The following is a 19,807-nucleotide window of genomic DNA, read 5'->3' as shown; positions in this document are numbered from 1 at the left end:
TCAGTGACGGGCAACTGAGAAACGGTTGGGAACTGTCAGACCGAGCTCTCGACCCGTACACGTATGCTATGCGGTCAGCACACGCTGCGCGTTGCCAAGGTATGCAGAATCGGGACCGACATACCGACCCGAGGACGCTAGACAAAAGGGCAACTGCGACAGTAGGCCCGGCAGGGAGGAACGGTCAGCCGGCGCGAGGCGACAACTGCCCCGCCCGGCAATGGCCGAATACCCTCTGCTACCGGTGCAACCAACGAGGGCACTACGCCCGGGAGTGCAGTCGCCCCGTGAACCGAGAGCACGCGCTTTCGGGAAACGAACGCAGCCGCCGGTAAGCAACGCTTCGCAGCCGGCGGCGTCAACAGCGGTGCTCAGTGAGTCACACGAACTCTTAGCCCCGCTGGCTTGTCGTTTGGAACCACCCAGCGACACGCCAGTACCGCTTATTGAGCTTACAGTGGCACAACGTAAGTTCATGGCATTGCTAGGCACAGGAGCGAGCGCATCCCTGTTTGGCGACGAGGTATGTGAGCATCTCCGTCGGAACGGACTCCGACTGCGAGCGAGCAACCTCACGTTCCGATTAGCCAGCGGCACTGCGCACGCGAGCGGTGCCGCGCGGCTTGTGGTGCGGTGGGAGAAAAGAGTGAGGCGCCAGCGCTTCGCTCACCTCCCCGGCCTATCGGTTCCAATTATTCTTGGTAGAGGCTTCCTCGCCAAGACGGGCATTGTTATTGACGTCTGCAACGGAGTATATAGGGAGCGAGCATGTGGCACCCTGAAAACTTTCGTTCAACCCCAAAAATCGTCGAAAGCACATTCGCTTTCCGATGCTTCGCGCGCAGACGTACGCAACGATCACCCGAAAAAGAGCCTCGAAACGCCTTCGGCCCGGCTGAACAACCAGCCTGTCGACCGCGCCGAGAGGAAAAGCGCGGAAGGGAACCTCTCCCCTCCCGCGCGACCCTCTGTCCCCCCTGCGGTTGCACTCTGTGCCGCGGCGGCATGCAGGCCTCCCCACCCGCTGCTGGACAACTCAGACAGCTTGTCGGGGGAGGAAAAAGCGCGTTTGTCTCTGCTCCTAAACGAGTACGACGCCGTATTCACGGAGCGGCCTGGCTGCACTACGCTGGCTAGGCACAAAATTGAGACAGGCGACGCTGTTCCATGGAAGTACAATCCTCGGCCAGTCAGCTTGGCTAAGAGGAAAGCGCTCGATAACGCACTGGACGAGCTTCTCGATACAGGCGTTGTGGAACGATCAAACAGCCCCTGGGGGTTTCCAGTGGTGCTGGTGCCCAAAAAGGATGGAACAACCCGCCTTTGTGTGGACTATCGACGCCTGAACGAGGTGACACGGAAGGACGCATACCCACTTCCGAGCATTCCCTCGATAGTGTCCAATGTTGGTGGAGCGAAGTACTTCACTACGCTCGATGCTAGCAGAGGATACTTTCAGGTGGAGATGACCCCCAGTGATCGAGAGAAAACTGCCTTCACTTGTCACAGGGGACTTTTCCAGTTTACCTGAATGCCGTTCGGCCTGGTCGGCGCGCCCGCGACGTACCAGCGTCTGATGGACCGTGTCCTAGGCGATGCAAGGTGGCACCACGCTCTTGCTTACCTGGATGACATTGTCGTGTATTCGGAAACCTTTGATGAGCACTTACGCCATCACAGGGATGTACTGGAAAGGCTGAGGTCTGCGGGAATCACTCTGAACCCGAACAAGACCCAGATAGCGGCGACCCGAATAACACTGTTGGGGTTTACGCTAGACAAAGGACGCCTTCTGCCGTGCGAAGACAAGCTGCGGGCTATTTTGCAGTTCCCGTCGCCGGCAGATATAGGCGGACTGAGACGCTTTCTGGGGCTGGCGAACTTTTATCGACAGTTTATCCCAGATTGCGCAGCTCTGCAAGCCCCCTTAACAGCGCTGTTAAGGAAAGGTGTGAAGTGGCATTGGGGACCCGAGCAAGAGGCGGCACTACGCCATCTCACTTGCGCGCTCGCGGAAACCACAGAGCTAAGGCTGCCTGACCTGAACAGGGAATTTGTGATCCACACGGACGCTTGTGACCTGGGCTTAGGAGCAGTCCTGCTTCAAGAGCACGGAGGTAGCCTGAGACCGGTGGCGTTCGCCAGCCGCTCATTAACTCCCGCAGAGAGAAACTATTCCGTGACAGAAAAAGAATGTCTCGCGATTATCTTCGCTCTGCGGAAGTTCGACTACTATGTCGATGGAGTCGCTTTCGTGATTGAGACTGATCACATGGCACTCACTTGGCTGAGACGCCTAGGCGAGCCGTCCGGACGCCTAGCGCGATGGGCGCTACTCCTCCAGCGTTACGACTTTACCGTGCGCAACAGGAGGGGCAAGAACAACGTGGTGGCGGACGCACTTTCGCGCGCGCCCGTTGACGGCTTGGGAAGTAACAACACTGCCCACTCCGCCGCGCCCGACAGCCAGCGCAGCGCGACTGCCGCGCAGCTCACACAACGCCCCGAGGGAAGGGACACCCCGCCTTCCCAGGGCGAAAGCGTAAACCACTTTGAAGGCATCAGTTCAGTGGTGAGCGTTTTCAGCAGAAGGGAGCTGTTGGAGGCACAGCGGGAGGATCCATTTTGTCGAAAAGTGTTCGACGGGCTCAGGGAGCCGGGCGGCGCGGCCGCGGCGCACATGGAGGCAACTGGTATTGTTGTCCGTGCGGGGCGCTCGAACACAGCTGGTAATGCTGTGAGCGCGATGAATTCCTATCTGCTCGACTCCGATGGCATCCTGCTGAGATATATCCCCTCCGAGAAGGATACACACGAGTCCTTCAAGGTGGTGATTCCACGCACGTTGAGAGGAGCACTTTTACGCTACTTTCATGACACGTGCATCGCTGGGCATGCGAGTGGCCCTAAGACTTACCTCAAGTTATGCCGCCTCGCTACCTGGCCTGGCATGAAGCGGGATGCGATACGCTACGCCCGCTCGTGCGACGTGTGCCAAAGGGTCAAGCCACATGGTGGACGCCCACCTGGGCTCATGCAGCCGATCAATAGCCAGGGTCCTTGGCAAATTGCGGCTTGTGACGTCATGGGACCTTACCCCAGGACTCCGAGTGGAAACCAATATCTGCTCGTTGTCACAGACCATTTCAGCAAATGGGTGGAACTTTTCCCACTTCGAAAGCTGACGGCACGCGTAATCATGGGGAAGCTGATCGAGGTGTTCACACGATTCGGCTACCCCGGGCAGTTGATAACGGACAATGCATCGTACTTCACTGCCAAACTTTTCGTGGACTCCTGAGCGGCCCTTGGCATTAAGCACAGGAGAACAACCACGTACCACGCCCAGGCGAATCCCACGGAACGCGTGAACCGCAACATCAAGCACATGCTCGTTGCATTTGCGGAGACGCACATCGACTGGGACACCTGTCTCCCCGAGATTGGGTTTGCTCTCAGGTCGACCGTGAACCGCTCGACTGGGTACACACCTGCCGCTCTCAACCTTGGCAGGGAGCTGCCGAACCCGTTAGAACTTACTCTACAGGTTCGCAGCGACAACCCGATTGCTTGGTCGGCACGCGCCGACTATGCGACCGGGCTGCGCGCGAGGATGACGGAGGCTTTGGACAAAGCACGCCGGAATCTGAGCACTGCTCGGGGCCAGCAGAAAGCGCAGTATGACCGCTCTCACCGGGAAGTTCACTACAAACCGGGCGACCTGGTGTTGAGGCGCAGTCACGTTCTGAGCGATGCCAGTAAGCGGTTTTCTGCTTCTCTGGCGCCGAAATGGACGGGACCATATGTAGTTCGGGAGAAACTTTCCTCTCTCGTCTACAGGCTGGCGGACTTGACGCTAAGACCGACCGGCGGGCCAGTGCATGTCTGTGATCTCAAACCCTACTTTGACAGAGGGAACGAGTGGCCTGTGGAGAACACCCTCCCCCGCCAGCAGGCAGCCGCACCGAGACGCAAGGCTCGACAACAGAGCCCAGCGCCTCGTTACAACTTGCGCCCACGGGAGAAACAACTCTGACCAACGCGCAGGGAGTAATTTCTCCTGCTTAATATGGACGGAACACCCCGTCCATATTTCGCACCACGGCTTCCGGAGAAAGCACACGCTTTCTCTTCGGAAAAGACCGAGCGGGGTTAGACTAACTGAAAGAAAAAAAAATTGTGTAAATCGTTAAAAGTAACTAAAAAGAAAAGACAGCTTTGAAGCCGCAGGCTAGCCTTCACAGCGTGCCCGGAGGAGAGCCAGCAGACGCCGCAACGACCGTTGAAGCTTCGAACACCGAGAGCCAGGCAGTTTGGAAGGTGGCCGCATTCCGGAGCCAAGAGCCCGCTGTCTCCACCAAGTTGCGCAGAAGAAGAACAGCTTCCGGTCGGCCGCGGGACGAGTGAACGAGAATTCGGAGAAACTAGGGCCTGTGTCTACCATGGCGAAAACTGCGGCAGAGAGGCCGCCTTGGAGTCCCCCTGTCCCCGCGGCAGCGGCTTCGCCCGCAAGAAAAGCTTGGTGCCCCGCTGGGCCCGCCTCGCAAGTCCTCTGCGGCAGAGGGAAAATGGGTCGGCGCGCCTTTGTCACCCCCCAACGAGAGGAAAAGAGGGCGAGCCAAGAGCAAGCGGTTCATCCAGCTGAGTGGGGGCCTGCCGTACGCTACGACACGGTGCGTAATTGCCTTGAGCCTGCCTGCCGCCCGCGCGTCCCGGCAAAGCTGCCCTGGCCGACTCACGGGACCTGCGGTCATCGACCCCCTTCAACTCTGGGCTCCACAGTCATCCATGGCGGTCGTCTACACTGCCTTCCTGCCCTGGCGTCCACGGCATTCGACGACGGCACTGCTGGCTGTGAGCTGAATCTTTTCTTAATTCGTTTTAAAGTTAAACGGTGTTTCGCCGGCCCCACTCGGTACACCCTTTGTGTGAACGCGGTCACTTCTCGGCCGTAGGGTAGTTTTAAGGAGGGGGGGATGTGGGGATACACATGAATCCCCTGCCCCATTGTAACGGCCGCGCGTAATTATCACGCGATGCTATGCGCGCGCCGTTCGGGAGGTTTTGCGAGGGAGGGCACTCTCGCCACCCCCGCTTCCTTTCGCTCCCCGCCGCGGAGACTTTCCCTCTTTCCCCTCTTACAACGGAGAGACCTCCTCTCCACAGCCCGGGAGGAGACGCGATTCTCCCGCGGCTCGCTCGTCTTCTGGCGGGAGCCGTGCACACGCACGGATCAGAGATCTGCCACGGAGACCGCTGCCCTTATCGCCCGGCCACCGTGTGTGACTTGACCGCCGCGGGCCGCGAGCGAGGAACCACGCGAGGTGAGCGGAACCCTCTTCCCCCACATTTTTGCGTGCGTTCTTTCCTTTGTGTTTTTCACCCCCGTACGCGAGCGGAACCCTCTCCATCGTTACGGCGGTTGTATTGTTGCTGCTGCATTGTATTGCTCGGGAGCAATAAACGCTCCTCCGAGTAGCATACTCGTGTTTGTCCCCTCTGGCCCGAACCCGCCGTGGTTGCGACTCACCGCACCGCGGGTTGGGGGTCACAGCTCTGACTGCTAAGGCTGGCACGCTGGTGCTAGAGAGCGACAACTGCTTCTAGCCTTTTGAGCGTTACTACAAGAATAATCCCCATAGTGTGTATGGGTGGTGTCGTGTGGGTGGGTGTCAATGAGCCCAGGAATAGTAACGCTTTTTGTATTTCCTCATGTAAGCATTCTTAAGTGTCTCTGCCGATTTTTATTGCGTAAGCAATACTGCGCCAGGTTTCGAGCCGTCGCGTAGCTCTCGGCGGGGGCCGAGGTCAAACAGATGGAGCACCGTTGCCATAGCGACCGTTTCAGTCGCGCTCCACCAGGCGGCAGGAGCGCTACTACTTAAAAAAAACTGCGTCGTGACTGGGAATCGAACCAGGGCCTTTGGTATTTCAGGTGGAGACGCTACCACTCCGCCACAAAGGCTCTTTTTTTTCTTCAACATGGTATTTATTACAGTGATGTAATGTTCTATGTATATGAACTATATACAAGCCATTATGAAAACAGTGTTAAACACTACATATTGAAAAGACCATGCACTAGAAAAGGGGCAATGCAGAGCACATCACTAATAGTGAGTGCCACTCCGGTTTGTACTCAGTCTGGGCATACACGTCTCTTAGATGAACAACCATTCGACTGAAGTGATCCTTTGTAGACACAACAGGTTCACAGTGTCTGTCCATCATGCGGGTTTTCCAGAGGCTGTGCAGTCCAATCAGAAAGAACATGTCCAGGAGTTCATCAACAAATGGCAGCGCAGTGAGATAGCGAACAGAATGTGGAATCAGATGAATTCTTTTTTTAAATGTGCGTTGCAGGATAACCCAGAAGAGTACTGCATCTTTGCAACTGATGAAACAATGCTCAATTGTTTCTGGTTCATCACAAAGGCGGCAATTCACGGTAGACACAAAAATCCCCTTTTTCGCTAACCATGTTCTAACGGGCAACGTACAGGTGTGTAACTTAAAGAAAAAGGTCTTTGTACACGGCGAGACTGGCATCTTACGTACTCTTTTGAGTACGTCATGCCCCGGTAAACCAAAATACAGAGAGCGGTACATGGGCGGAGGGAAGAGCATACTAATCAAATCCTTATACAACTTTTTCCTCGACACTAAAAAAAGGAACTCAGGAGAAAAAAAATTACCGACGATTACGTTACTTCCTAATGCGAAATTTGAGCGCAGCAAATAAGCTGTTTCACCTTTTCGATAGATTGAGGCAAAGAAATCGAGCAACACATGTATGCGCTATCACAGAATTTTTTTTTTATTTTTCACACGTATTCGCAATTTCGGCTCGGGCGGTGCACATATACAGATCCGCTGCCACCGATCTGGCTCTCTGATTGCCACCGCACAGGGGTTGCATTGGAGGAGGAGCGAAGAAAGGAATTAAGTTCGAGCCGGCGCTTTGACAACCGGAGACTCGCAGGAAGAGGGGGGAGGGGGGCGGCGTGTACACCCAGCGGCAAACGATGGGGGCAGAAGCGCGCGCAGCAAGCGGACAACACGATAAAGGGAGGAGGGAAGAGATAGCAGCGACTGACTGATGCCGCTGACGCCGATAGCGCTGGGGGGATGAAAGGGGGGCGGAGCTGGTTACGAGGCCGACGCCGACGACGACGCGAAACCCAGGAACAGACGCCAAAGAGCTGCGCTCTAAAACGAACAAGTAGGAAACGGACAGCCAAATACACCTCTTGCATTATGCCCCACAAACACGGACGGTCACAAACATTGGAAGACACAATGAGGTTGGATAAAATATGAACTAAATTTGTTTGCAGGAATGAACGTACTATTGGGTGTGTAGTGTCACGGAAAAACATGAAACGTGACACTATCTGTCGGACATACTCGTGAACTAGAGCAAGGCCGCCAGCGCTTACAGGCCGAAAAAGGTTATCACGCCTCGTGGATTCAAAAGAGGAATCCCACACAAAAGTAGCGAAAACTCTGTGAAAACGCTGGATAGGAAGTCTTGCGCAATGAATAATTTGCGGTACACAATATATTTTAGTGGCGAGAAGCAGATTACAGGCGGTCGCCCTGCCAGAAATTCAGAGGCCATGGGGGACAAACGTTTGAGCATAGCGCTGAAGAGTTGACACGCGGTCTTCCCAATAATGTGCGCTATGCTTATAGGCACTCAAAGGGACGCCAAGGTACGTTGGTGACCTGCATGTCCATGTTATACCAGCATATTCAACAGGTGTCGAACCCCAGCTACCAAACCAAAGACCGCAACTCTTAGAGCGATTAATCCGACTTCCTGACACCGAACCAAAGTCCTCCGTTAAACGAATAACCTCATCGATGCTTGGCTTATCAGTACAAAACAACGCAAGGTCATCTGCATAAGCCAATACCTTCAGTTCGTGGCCCATTAATCGGAAACCATTGACAGCTCTACTGTTTATAACACTTATGCAAAGTGGCTCCAAGTATAATGCGACCAGGAGCGGAGACAGTGGGCACCCTTGTTTCACCGAAGACTGAATTGGGACTGGTTGCGAGAGACAGCCATTAACAATCAAGCGCGTCGTACAGGATTTGTAACAAAGGCGTATGCCAGTAGAAAGTATTGAACCGAGATTGACGTGATTTAAAGTGCAAAAGGAAATGAATGGCACACTCGATCAAATGCCTTTTCCAGGTCAATTTGCAGCATTGCTAATTGTTCTTGAGCGTCTCTGCAATACTGCAACACCGTACGGGCTACATGGTGGTTAGACTGTACTGATCGTCCCCGCAAGCCACATGTTTGATGAGGCCCAATCAAAGTAGACATTGCAAGCTGCAGCCGATTTGACAGTACTTTAGCACAAATTTATAATCTAGATTAGAAAGCGTGATTGGTCTGTAGCCATCTACAAATCGATGTTTTTCCTTATCCTCGGTTCTTCGTATAAAGACAATATGACTTTTCGTAAATGACTGAGGCAGGAATTCAACATCAATACTTGTCCCAAAAATTTGGAGGAGGACAGGGGATAGAACGGATTTAAAATTCTCCTGAGATGCCGTCAGGCCCCGGGGTTTTCGAAAGGGGCAATTGATCAATTGCATCTTGCAATTCACCCAAGCTTAAAGAGCCACTTATTGCCTTGCACTCATCCTCATTCAGTGGGTTAATCAAGGACACCAATCGCGCTATATGATCATCATCAGCAGTGCTAGACGTGGCAGCAAACAGAGAACTATAGTGGTTTTCAAACTCGGTAACTATGACATCTGTACTTGTGACCAGGGCACCACCACAGTAGAGCTCAGAAATTTGCTTGGCAGCCACTTGACGACGCTCATCTAGCAAGGCCTGTCTAGTAGGCTCCTCAGAGTGCAGAGCACGGTTGCTTCGGGATCGTACACGGGCCGCACGATAGCGTTCTGCATCAAACTTCTGAAGGTTGCACTTAACAGCACTAATTTCCTCTGTGTACAAGCCAGGAGCCTCACATTTAAGCGCATGCAGATTATAAAGACTGAAGTAACCGTTTCTCCTCACCATGCTTAAGATAAGACTTCACGGATCCGATCTCAATAGCTATGCTACGAACTTCTAGCTTAAACATCTCCGAAGCTGCAAATAATGGGACATCCATGACCAAGCAAGATTCCAAAGCTGTCATCAGTCGCTGTTGAAAATGCTCATCATTTAGAAGCTCGGAATTAAGCTTCCACAGTTCTCACTGCGGCTGAAATTTGGGACGGGCGCATTCTCCAATTCGCGCAAGGACCATAGCATGATCTGAGAAAGAAACAGGCTTGACATCACATGAAATGTGCCGTTTAAGGAGATATACAGAAACGTAAATGCGATCAAGGCGTGAATGTGAGGCTCCTCTGATGTATGTGAAGGCGGATGACAATCCGGCATCAATTAAACCTGCGTTTTCGATAAGAGACAATAATATACCAGAGCTCTTATCGGCGTTTTGGTTAGGACCTGTGCGATCGCGTGGGTCGCACACACAGTTGAAGTCACCCATGAAAACGACATAACGATCACATCCTAGGAGAGTTGCAATGTCATGAAAAAAAACTGCTCGTTGCACCGGATTATTTCAAGCATACACATTGATAACTGTCCACGACTCGCCATGCAGTCGAAAGTCACAACATATCAGACGCCCTTCTATGTCAACCTGGTACTGAAAGTCAGAAATAGGTCAACTCTTCTTTTAGAAAAGAAAGCAACCTGCCGAAAGACCCACTGAGTGCGACACACAGACGTTGTAATCTTGTAGGAAAGGTCGCAGGGCTGTCTCTGTATCCACTTCACTTTATATCTTAGTTTCTTGAATAGCGACAATGTCTAGCCGATTGCCCCAAAACAATCGGCGTAACTGTACCTGTTTCCGCCTTGAACGGAGTCCACATATGTTGAGTGTTGCGACAGTCAACTGCTGGTTAGACGCCACGGCGGCTAACTTGAGCTTCAATCAGGCATCCACGATGTTTGGGGGCATCACTCCGGAAGGTGAGACCTCCCTAGTGTTGACGCCCTTTCTCCTTGATCTGGAGCGCCGAGGAGGTTTCTGATTCTTTGACTTTCGACGGCGGGACTTGTGCTTGGCGGGGACACTGTCCTCCTCAGAGGAGGCAGAACTCGGAGACACACCGCACTTCGAGGCCACACTTAAAATTTGCTCATCGGCATCACAGTTGCCGTCAGGGAGTGAAGTGCCAGGTTGGCACTCTGTTCCCTGTGTGGCACATCCGGCAGGAGCCTCAGAAGATGTAGCAGTGCAGGCACTCGGCGCCGGAGCCACACCGTCGTCTTTGTCTTCCTCTGGCCCACGCACAGCACAGGCACGTGCACCAAGAGTGCCATCACTGACACTGCGTATAGCTGGAGCCTGCTCAGCCAGGCATCGACGCTCATCATCTGCAGACAGCTGCTCCATCTGTGAAGACTGGGTAGGCTGATGATGCACAGCAGGAACGGGGCCAGACAGCGGGTCAGTAGTCGCTGAGTCAATGGGCGCAATGGCTGGCGTGCCACCAGCAGCATCCAAAACTTCTGTTGCGTCCATCAAGTGCTCCTGCAATGCATCGTCCATGGCACGGGTGCCAGCACGTAGCTGATCAGCATACGGCACTACGCACTCCACTGTAGTATGGCCGAAACGCCGACAATCATCACACCGAGGAGTGCGGCAATGACGGCTTATATGGCCAACCTTGTGGCAACGAAGACACAGTGGTGGCCTTCCTGGCACTAAACCCAGACATTGTACACCGCAAATTGTCAAAATGCGAGGCACCTCGTTGACAGTGACGCCATCAGCAAGAGTCAAGGCAACGTCTCGATGCAAGGTGCGCATGCCCTCCATTTCTGGAACCCTCCAGTGCTCCACTGTGATGGACGTAATCGTTGCGCAAGCGCGAAGGGCGTCCCGAATGTAAAAATCTTCAGGATATTCTGGGAGCCAAAGTATCTTGAGTTTTACTGTCTTCGGTTCCGGGTCAATCATTAGACAACGGCGGTTTTTCACTTGTAACTCCTGAGTGCTCACAAGCTTAGCTTTTGCTAACGCTGTCTTGCATGTTATCATCCATACGTAAGACATCTGAAACTGTCCGATAGAGCTTATGTCACAGAGGTCCACGACACCCCGTAAGGCATCTCTAAAGTCCTGGGCACGATAGGGACGGCCAGCTAGGTCCGCATGCAGAAATACTGAGTTAAAAACCAGCTTACCAGCAGGCAGACGGGGAAGAACAGTACGGTAAGTATTACTGGCAGCAGAAGCCGCAACATTACCTCGGCCGAGGGCCGATTTATCCATTTCTGCGGAGAGCATCAAAAACGCGACCGTTCGGAACGCCTTCTTCGTCTTTCTCCCCCCCGCCACAAAGGCTCAGGGTTTCAGCAATGAATAAAGGCTCATCTAGTGAATGCATGGGTCTCATAAATAAAATGATAGAAATTAAAAAATGACAATAAGAAAAGAAAAAATAGCAATGAAAAGTAAAAAAACAAATGAAAAAGAAAAGAAACAGAAATAAACAATAAGGCGTCTCTCGTAGCCTTAGTTGCTTTGGGACGTTAAACCCCATAAACCAAACCAGAAATAAACAATAACATTAGAGCAAATTAAGATATGAAAAATAAAACTAAAAACAACAATACTGCGCCAGGTTTCGAGCCGTCGCGTACCTCCCGGTGGCGGCCACGGTTGACCTTTAGAAGCAGCGAGGTCAAACAGATGGACCGCCGTTGCCATAGCAACCGTTTCAGCCGCACTCCACCAGGCTCCACGCTGCTTACGCAACTTGCCCGGTTTAACCAGAGCTAAACCTCAGCTAATTTTTTTTCCACAGCGGACATCGCGCCCATCACAACGTTACGCCTTGTACAGGACGCCAAACGATTGATGGATGTAACACAGTAGCAGAATGGGACAGCAGTAGGCGCCACTATGTAGGACAGGGACTTCTCTGCGGCGATGACCACATTAATGATGCTGAGAACGGAGGCGTGCAAATTATTCTTCGTCGGTCAGAACATAACAAGTAATGCCAGGTCACGCGGTGCGTGCGAGCTCGCCTCGCCGGCTACATTGCCGGCAATGCGAAGTGAGGTGACGGGAGGCTTCTTCTCGAGAAAGGTACTCGCGAAAAAGGCAAAATCTCTTGATTCAGTAAGCGCCCTCCCAGTCATATGAACTGCTGCGTTACTAAATAAAAGAGATCTAGCAGTGATAAGCATCGCTATCAAACGAAAACATTTCCAGCGAAAGCCAATTTACTGCGCGCTATGCAGTGCTGCTTTGCATCCTTTTTGCTTACAGAGGGCACAGCAGCTACAGTACAACGCTGAGTGGCTATAGTAAACACAGCACGCTATGCTCTGACTCGCTGTGTGGAAAGATTTGTAACTGCCATCGAAGACAAAATAATTTGAAACCATGCCCACACACCAGCTTTAACTCTTTCGTTACCGCGAGAAAACGGTCGTTTTTCATAGGTCTCGGGCGATAATTTTTTGCAAGCAAAAATAACATTGCAGCTCACGTTGCAGCTCACAAAATTGCACATAATAGAAAGCTCTCCAAAAACATAAGTTAGAGGGCAAGAAATTTATAGGGAACACACAAAAATTCAAAACAATGCCATTTTGGTGGCGATTTGAAAAAAAAAATAAGATAGTAAAGGCATGATATCTACGGACGCAATATAACCAGAGAAAATTTAAGATATACATTTTCAAGGCAAATCACTCAGGAGCGCTGAGGAATAAAATAAACTATCTGTACAGTGTCGTTGTTCAGGTACACACAAAAAAAAAAATTACACGTGGAAAGAGCCTCGGTTCTCGTGCCATGCGGTGAAGCAGTTCCTGGTTTTCGTAAGGTAAAGGTGCACTCCGCACTTTTCGCAGGAAACGTTCGTCTTCTGTCAAACTTTTCGCTCCTGATAGCACATCCTGCAGTTTCGCCTTTTCGGAATTTTTTGCGGATGGTGCGGCACTTCTTTTGGGACAGGATCTACATGGGCAACTTCTTCTTCGTCAAGTTCTAGCAGCTGTTTGGTGAGCTCCATACGAAAAGAAAGTTGGTCGAAGTGGGCGCTCCTTTGAAATTCCGGTGTCGAGAGGTGTTGCCAAGCATTGATCTTGGACATGCGGCAAACGTTCAAAAATGCATCTTCGTGGAATAAAACCACCAGGACTTAGGGTCACAGCTCGCTAATGAATAGCTTGCATAATTTTCGGGTAATTATCACCACTCAACGCAGTTGGATAACAAAGCCGACAATATGATTGGATACTTGACTTACTGGAAATCTTGTGATCACAAAATTCGATGTTAATGCTGCATTACCACGAGTGCCAGGCTTTTTTTTTTCAAGCGCGGCTGCCAGGTTCCCTTTCACAACAACACATGCACAATAGTTCTCAAAATGTCCATCAAAAATCAGAGCGTCGCCAGAGTGGGACAATTTGAGCAGGTTCTACAAATGTAATGCCAAGACTAACCAATGGGTTGCACTAGATGCACGAGTAATGATTTCAGCATGTCTTAATCGACAATTTATTGCGTCGATCACCGGTGATCGATTTGAATAGGCGTGTTAACGAAAGAGTTATACTTTTACTCAGGTATTTTGGTCATACATTATTTTCTCTAGTCCCTGTGCGTCTTTGCTGATTGTATTTATTTTGTATACGTAGTTTGCAATCTGGTCACTTGCACTATCAGCAAATATGATGTTTAACACCAAATTTTATACTACCTCCTACATGAATATTTTTGCTCAACACAGATGACAAAGCATCTCCATTGCGCTGCAGTACGCATAAATAAAAATAAGTGTAAACGCACAGTAAACACAGGAAATATTTCGCAACATCTTTGGTTTCCCTTTCGCTATCGCGCATGGCAGTGGCTTCTCTGCGTGTAAGACGGCTTGAACACTGTGGAGTGCTTAGGTAGGCATAAGCTACTTCATCGGACCAAGCACTAGCAACTAAAGGTTGCGCGCCCCGTATCGGCAACACTAGTACCTCTTAGCTCTGATTTAATGACGGGAAAAGTTTTGGCGTCCTGAAAACCTGGCTTCAAGTACAGTCGAGCCCCGCTAGAACGAAATTCACGGGGTGCGCGGAAAATTTCGTTGAAGCGGAAATTTCTTTGCGGCGAAACCAGCTCCAAAAAACCAAGATCTGACTGCACTGTTCATAAATATCATTTATTTCTAAAAAATTCTGCCATCATGGCTTGCTTCCTTTTCGTGGACGGGAGCATCGTGGTGCGAGTTTCACACTCGGCCAACAACTGCATCGCGATTTCGTCGTCATGCGCAGCGATGAAAGCACGAATCGTGTCAAATGCGCCCATAACATGCGATGCAGACGGCAGGGATGGTGCATCTTCCACGTCGCTCTCATCTTCGGGCTAGGCGTCGCTGTGGCTGGCCTCATCCATTACTGCTTCATCGGGTAGCTCCTCGTGTGTTACCACGTCCGCATCAACGGCGATGCATTTATCGAGGTCGACATTCACAGGCACGTTTCCGGCGCCCCCAAAGTGCCGCCCACGTCGCAGTGGCCTCTGGGGAGGGAGGAGACGCGGTCCTCGTCCACTGAGCTGGACGTTGATTCAGGGCCATGTTTAATGCACAAAGCAGTTGTCAATTATGGTCCGCCGGGTCGCCATCCACGCTGCGGCGATCATTTTCAGGGCCATGCACAGGTCCGCAATGGTAGGCCGTTCGGCCTGAATGTCCAGCAACAGCCGCTGAATCAACCACTGCCGGTCAGCAGCTTTGACGCTGTTAATGCCTTGGTCTAACGGCTTAACCAAAGCAGTACAGTTTGCCAGGAAAAAAAACTCATTTTTCCACTTTTATGCTCAGTGTCCTCAAAATTATTAGCTGAGCAATTACCAACCAACAAACACACGTTCCTGTTTTGTAACTTCATATCACGGTCAAAATTCATGACCCAATCAGAGATGATTGCCCGCGTCACCTGATTTTTTTTTTTAGCAGGGTGTGTTGCTGAGCAAGTTGGTTTGACATCCTGAATATGCAGCGCCCTGTGTGTCTCGTCTCTCCTTCGTCCCTCGTCTGTGAGCACTGCATGTTCAGGAAGATTTTTTTGCTTGCCACGTACTTAACTGACAAGCGCTTACCGCCTGCGAAGCACCACGGCTTCACGCTCTTGCCGATGACAAGCGGGCTGCGCTTGTCGGAGCCGTCCATGTTGCTGCAGAGAAGCAGTCACACGTTTTTTGCTGTGCTTGCCTCCACTGCATGGTTGGCCCTTTATGGCCTGAGTCTTTGCGGGGAGCAGTTCTTTTTCCCACATCATATTTCGTCATATTCTACAGTCGCGACGTTTTGTCATGGCGAGAGACGCTGACAGTCTAAGCCTAACAAACGCTTCTGAAGTTATTGCGCTCATCGGCCTCACACAGGATGCATTAAGGCTGAGCTTGATCCGAGCGTCGTTTTGTGTTCTCCTACATAATCCGCTCTTACTGCAGTACTTTCCCATTTCGGGGGTGTCTGACATGAAAGCATTCCTGACATTCCTCGTGTGAATGCCAAGACGCAGTCGAGATTTCGGACGAAGGATTATCATGACGCAAAGCTGCAGGAATTCTCAGGGTGTCGGTAATCTTGAGCTCTTTGCGTAATTCTGCGGCCTGTCTAAGAACTATTAATATAAATTACAAATTTAGTATCGTTACACTCGAAAATTCACATGCTGCTACTGTTAGCGTCGGAAATTCCAGGTTAGCGTCCCCACTCAGCTTATAGTCTGGAAAGCTTCATTGTGGCCGAAAAAAATGGTTGGAGTCTAGCTCAACTATGCCTGGTTGAGCAAAATCATCCCGGCGACAACCTGCGGCCGACTCGCTCTGTCCTTAGCGAGAACTGCAATGCGAATGCCGTGAGAGCGGCGCTAGCTTCTTTTTTCCGGGAAATGGTGAGTCATGTGGTTAGCAACGTGACCACAGCTGCCGATATGGCGGCTGGCAGGGCGGATACGCTCGTATGGAGCTTCGGGTTGTGACCTGGAGTGTCAGCTGGCTGTAACACCTCCACTTGAAGGTCGAATTGCGCGCCGATGACCGTGGCTTCACTACACCAGCGAAACTTTCGCTTTAGAAAAAAAAAATCGAGATTGGCAGTACGCGGTGATATATAGCCAGCAGTAGACAGACGTGTAACGAATTCGTAAAAATCTGTGCACATGCATAAAGGAAGTGTCGCCGAACCTTCTAACGGAAAAGGTTTTCGGAATGCCCCGGCACATTCGGCGGTATCCAAAAAAAGCATAGTATACGATGCGCATCTCTGACAGTCCGCATAGCGCACACCTTCAGCTTTTACACGTGTAGAGTGTGCGGGCTGTACAGGGCAAACTACGGTATATCATTTAGTGCCTCTCTGAGGACAGTTGTTCACAGGAGTGGAAAATTAGTCTCCACTGGAGGACATATCGCAACGAACTGATAAAAAAAAACTGCCTCTCCCGTAACCGAGAGTAGAGTAAGCATGAAATGTTTACGGGCATAATGCGAAGCGCACGCGGACACGACGAGACGCAGGCCTGACAAGAATGTATATGCAGCGCGTTCGAAACTGTCCGAAGTGCCTAGAGGCGAAAGCGTTTTCAGCACCACTTTGCGTATGTGACAGTGGTGATGTTATCACTGGATTACGTCACACATAAATCATGACGAAGTAATGACAAATTACTGACTAGTGTGTAATGACTGATTAAGGACTAAATACTAACAAACTGCTAATTAATGACGCTTAAGCTTCGCCTTTAGGAATGCAACGCGACAGCGTGTTGTAGCGCTGCCAGGCAGTCCGCGGAACGCCACCACCCGTTCGGCGTGATGCCTCGTCCTTTGAACGCGAAGCTTTATGAGGAAAGGAAATTACGCAGTAATTCTCTGCCATCTCGGTGGACACCCGAGCCGCACCTTACAGGAAGGTAGGAACGCCACCACCCGTTCGACGCGATGCCTTGCCCTTTGAAGGCAACGTTTTTTTGAGGACAGGAAGTGGAGCAGTAATTCTCTGTCATCGCGGTGGACACCCGAACCGCACCGTACAGGAAGGGAGGAACGTCACCACCCGTTCGGCGCGATGCGTTGCCCTTTGAACGAAACGCTTTTTGAGGAATGGAAATGGCGCAGTAATTCTCTGTCCTCTCGGTGGACACCCGAACCGCACCATACAGGAAGGGAGGAACGCCACCACCCGTTCGGCGCGAAGCTACCGGCGCTTGTATGCCGGTCCTGTAGGAGGGCTTAGAGAGTCTCGTTAAATCTCGTACGCTGCCCGGATGTTCTCGTTTCAGTGCCCGGATGAGTGGAATTCAGTGCCCGGATGTTGGCTCTCGGTCTTGGCGTGACTATCACCACACTGCCGACAACGGGAGCTAAAAGCATTTCATGCTTAAATATTGTGGCATGTATGTGATTTTTGCACGCGTTATTAGAAATCCGAAATTATAATTCCGTGCATTATCAAACGCACAGCTCGACTGATATCTTGGTAAACATTGAGAAGGCACTGGCAGCAGTTATTTTTTCTGACTCGTTTGGAGACCAACCGGCGCTTGCATGCCCGTCGCGTAGGAGGGCTTAGAGAGTCTCGTTAAGTCTCGTACGGTGCCCGGATGTTCTCGTTTCAGAGCCCGGATGATGTCTCTCGGTCTCGGCGTGACGTCACCACACTGCCGACAACGGGAGCTAAAAGCATTTCATGCTTAAAATTGGTCAGAATGAAATGTCACGAATGCACGGGGTGAGCGGCGGGTCAATTCGAGAACAAGATTCGTGTTCACCGTATTTTGTCCTGGATTTATGCAGACTAAACTTAGTTGTGCTATAATAGCGGTACGAGAATAAATTAGAAGAATGCAAAGAAAACGCTGGGGTGTGTATGCTGCGGACCTGCTCTTTAGTTGGCTGCATTCTGATGCCTTCGCCTTTCGTACGCGCATTGTGGGGCTCTCGAGTGCGAGCGTACTTCTATCACTTCTTTCTATCACTTGACATAGAAAGAGGACCTGAGCGCAGAGTCAGCGGCAGTGGCTGACACAAAAGCAAGAGTGCTCACCTTTTGCTTTTTTCACGTAGGCCCTGTCCATCTCGTGGTTATTGAAGTACATCTGAAACGAAAACCCTCTTCTTGTAGTATCAGGATATCAAGATAGGTTTGAATATCACTGAAATGGCAGCATTTTTTGCGCCAAGTTTTCACAATTTTGACAGTGGGGGTTGCAGACTATCATCGTTCAAATATGCAATTCCGCTCCCTCTTCACCACACAGCTGTGCGCCATACACAGGCGCTTCCTGTTCTTCGTCACGCATCTTAAAGCCTTTCCTGACACCCAATCGGTACAATAGGCACCCTGGGCATCTAACTCCCGCGCGACGCGCGCGCCACTAGCGGCGGCGCGCGCGTCCCTGTCAGGAAGGCGGGGGCAATCCGACAGCTGCCGCTGTGTTGCGCGCGCTGTCGCGAAGCAGTTGTGCGCCTCTTTCCGGAGCACAAAACGGAAAATAACAACAGCAGGACACATTGCTGTGTTGTAGGATGCAATAATACATATATAAATTCGCCTCGGACAAGGTTTTATGGATTTCCAACGCGACATTGGGAGACGGCCCACCCTTCGCGACGGGCAACACTCGCGCGCTGTTTCTGGTCAAACAATGGTCAAACCCGTGGTGAAGACGCTTACTTGACTCATGCATTACCTCCTAGACAGGTTTCTGACTCATGGCAAATTCAGCAGACTCGGAGGAATGCTAATGGCTCTCTGGGAACCCTTCCCCCTTCTTGCACCACGATTTCCGGTCATTGACTTGGCTGTCAACAATATGTGGGCATAAAAAGCCACGCCGAAACTCGCCCGCAGTCATACCTTAGGAAGGAGCCCAAATTTTGTGCTGAAAAGAATCGTTTACCTTAATTCCAGCTATGCGCAGAATCCTTGCTCACTTCCACTGCGCCTTGTCATCCAGCGTCTTTTTCGACAGTAAAGACACGTTTTCAGGGGCAACGGCAACATGCTCCTGATAAATCTTTGCCTCCACGTCTCAACGACTGGGTGATAATTTAGTACGACAATGTCGTACAACAAGTGCAACAATCCTAATGTCGAAGAGTCAGGGCAGTCGTACTAAATGCGTAGAAAGCATTGCAATGAAATTCCGCTTTTTGAGCACAAGCTTTCTGCAAGAATCCTGCATGAAATAGCCGGGTTACACCTTTTTTGCAGATAGTTTAGAACTTCTTGTTGGGCGAGTTGGTGCATTGCTTTGAAGATTCACGTTGCGCTATAAAAAAGACAGCCACAGGAAAAAGCCAAGGAGACAGAAAGAGCGCAAGAGCGCAGAATCCCAGTAAAAAAGTTTTGTTTTTTGCAGGAGTTTAAGTGCGTCCAGGCGCTTCGCCGCAGCTTGCATTATCTTCTGCTCTCATTCATTGGACATCTCATATCACTAAAATACTGACGCACGTGTTGTAGCTATAATCGCCTGGCAGTTGCTTAAATAAGAGAAAATATGAGTGGCATATTACGCAATGGGCACATCATTGCAAGGCGTAGTTTGAACAGGGTATTCCACATCGAACACCGAAGGTGCGGCAAACGAGAATGTTATGAAGTCCGGTTTGCGCCGTTCGCTCAGAAACTAGAGTTTTCTGATTACCTTCAGTGTTATGCCACCTGGCCGTGTTTGAAAGTTCAGGGTAAGCCTTTCTAAATGCAA

The 19,807-nt window shown here is 51.0% G+C and overlaps 1 protein-coding gene across 1 annotated transcript in view; it reads right to left on the bottom strand.

Annotated features, from left to right (window-relative positions):
* Positions 1 to 19,807, bottom strand: part of LOC149345028 (uncharacterized) — a 113,330-nt gene that overhangs the window by 56,549 nt on the left and 36,974 nt on the right. Inside the window, exon 4 of the mRNA XM_089547352.1 lies at positions 18,145 to 18,196. Coding sequence (XP_089403478.1) covers positions 18,145 to 18,196 — 52 coding nt within the window. The remainder of the gene's footprint in view (positions 1 to 18,144; positions 18,197 to 19,807) is intronic.

The sequence above is a fragment of the Amblyomma mixtum genome, chromosome 5 (assembly GCF_055824585.1).
Source record: "Amblyomma mixtum isolate Tamu chromosome 5, ASM5582458v1, whole genome shotgun sequence".
In the NCBI taxonomy this organism is placed as follows: Eukaryota; Metazoa; Arthropoda; class Arachnida; order Ixodida; family Ixodidae; genus Amblyomma; species Amblyomma mixtum.
Note: the sequence above shows the minus strand (reverse complement) of the source record. Positions and strands in the feature narration are given on the sequence as shown.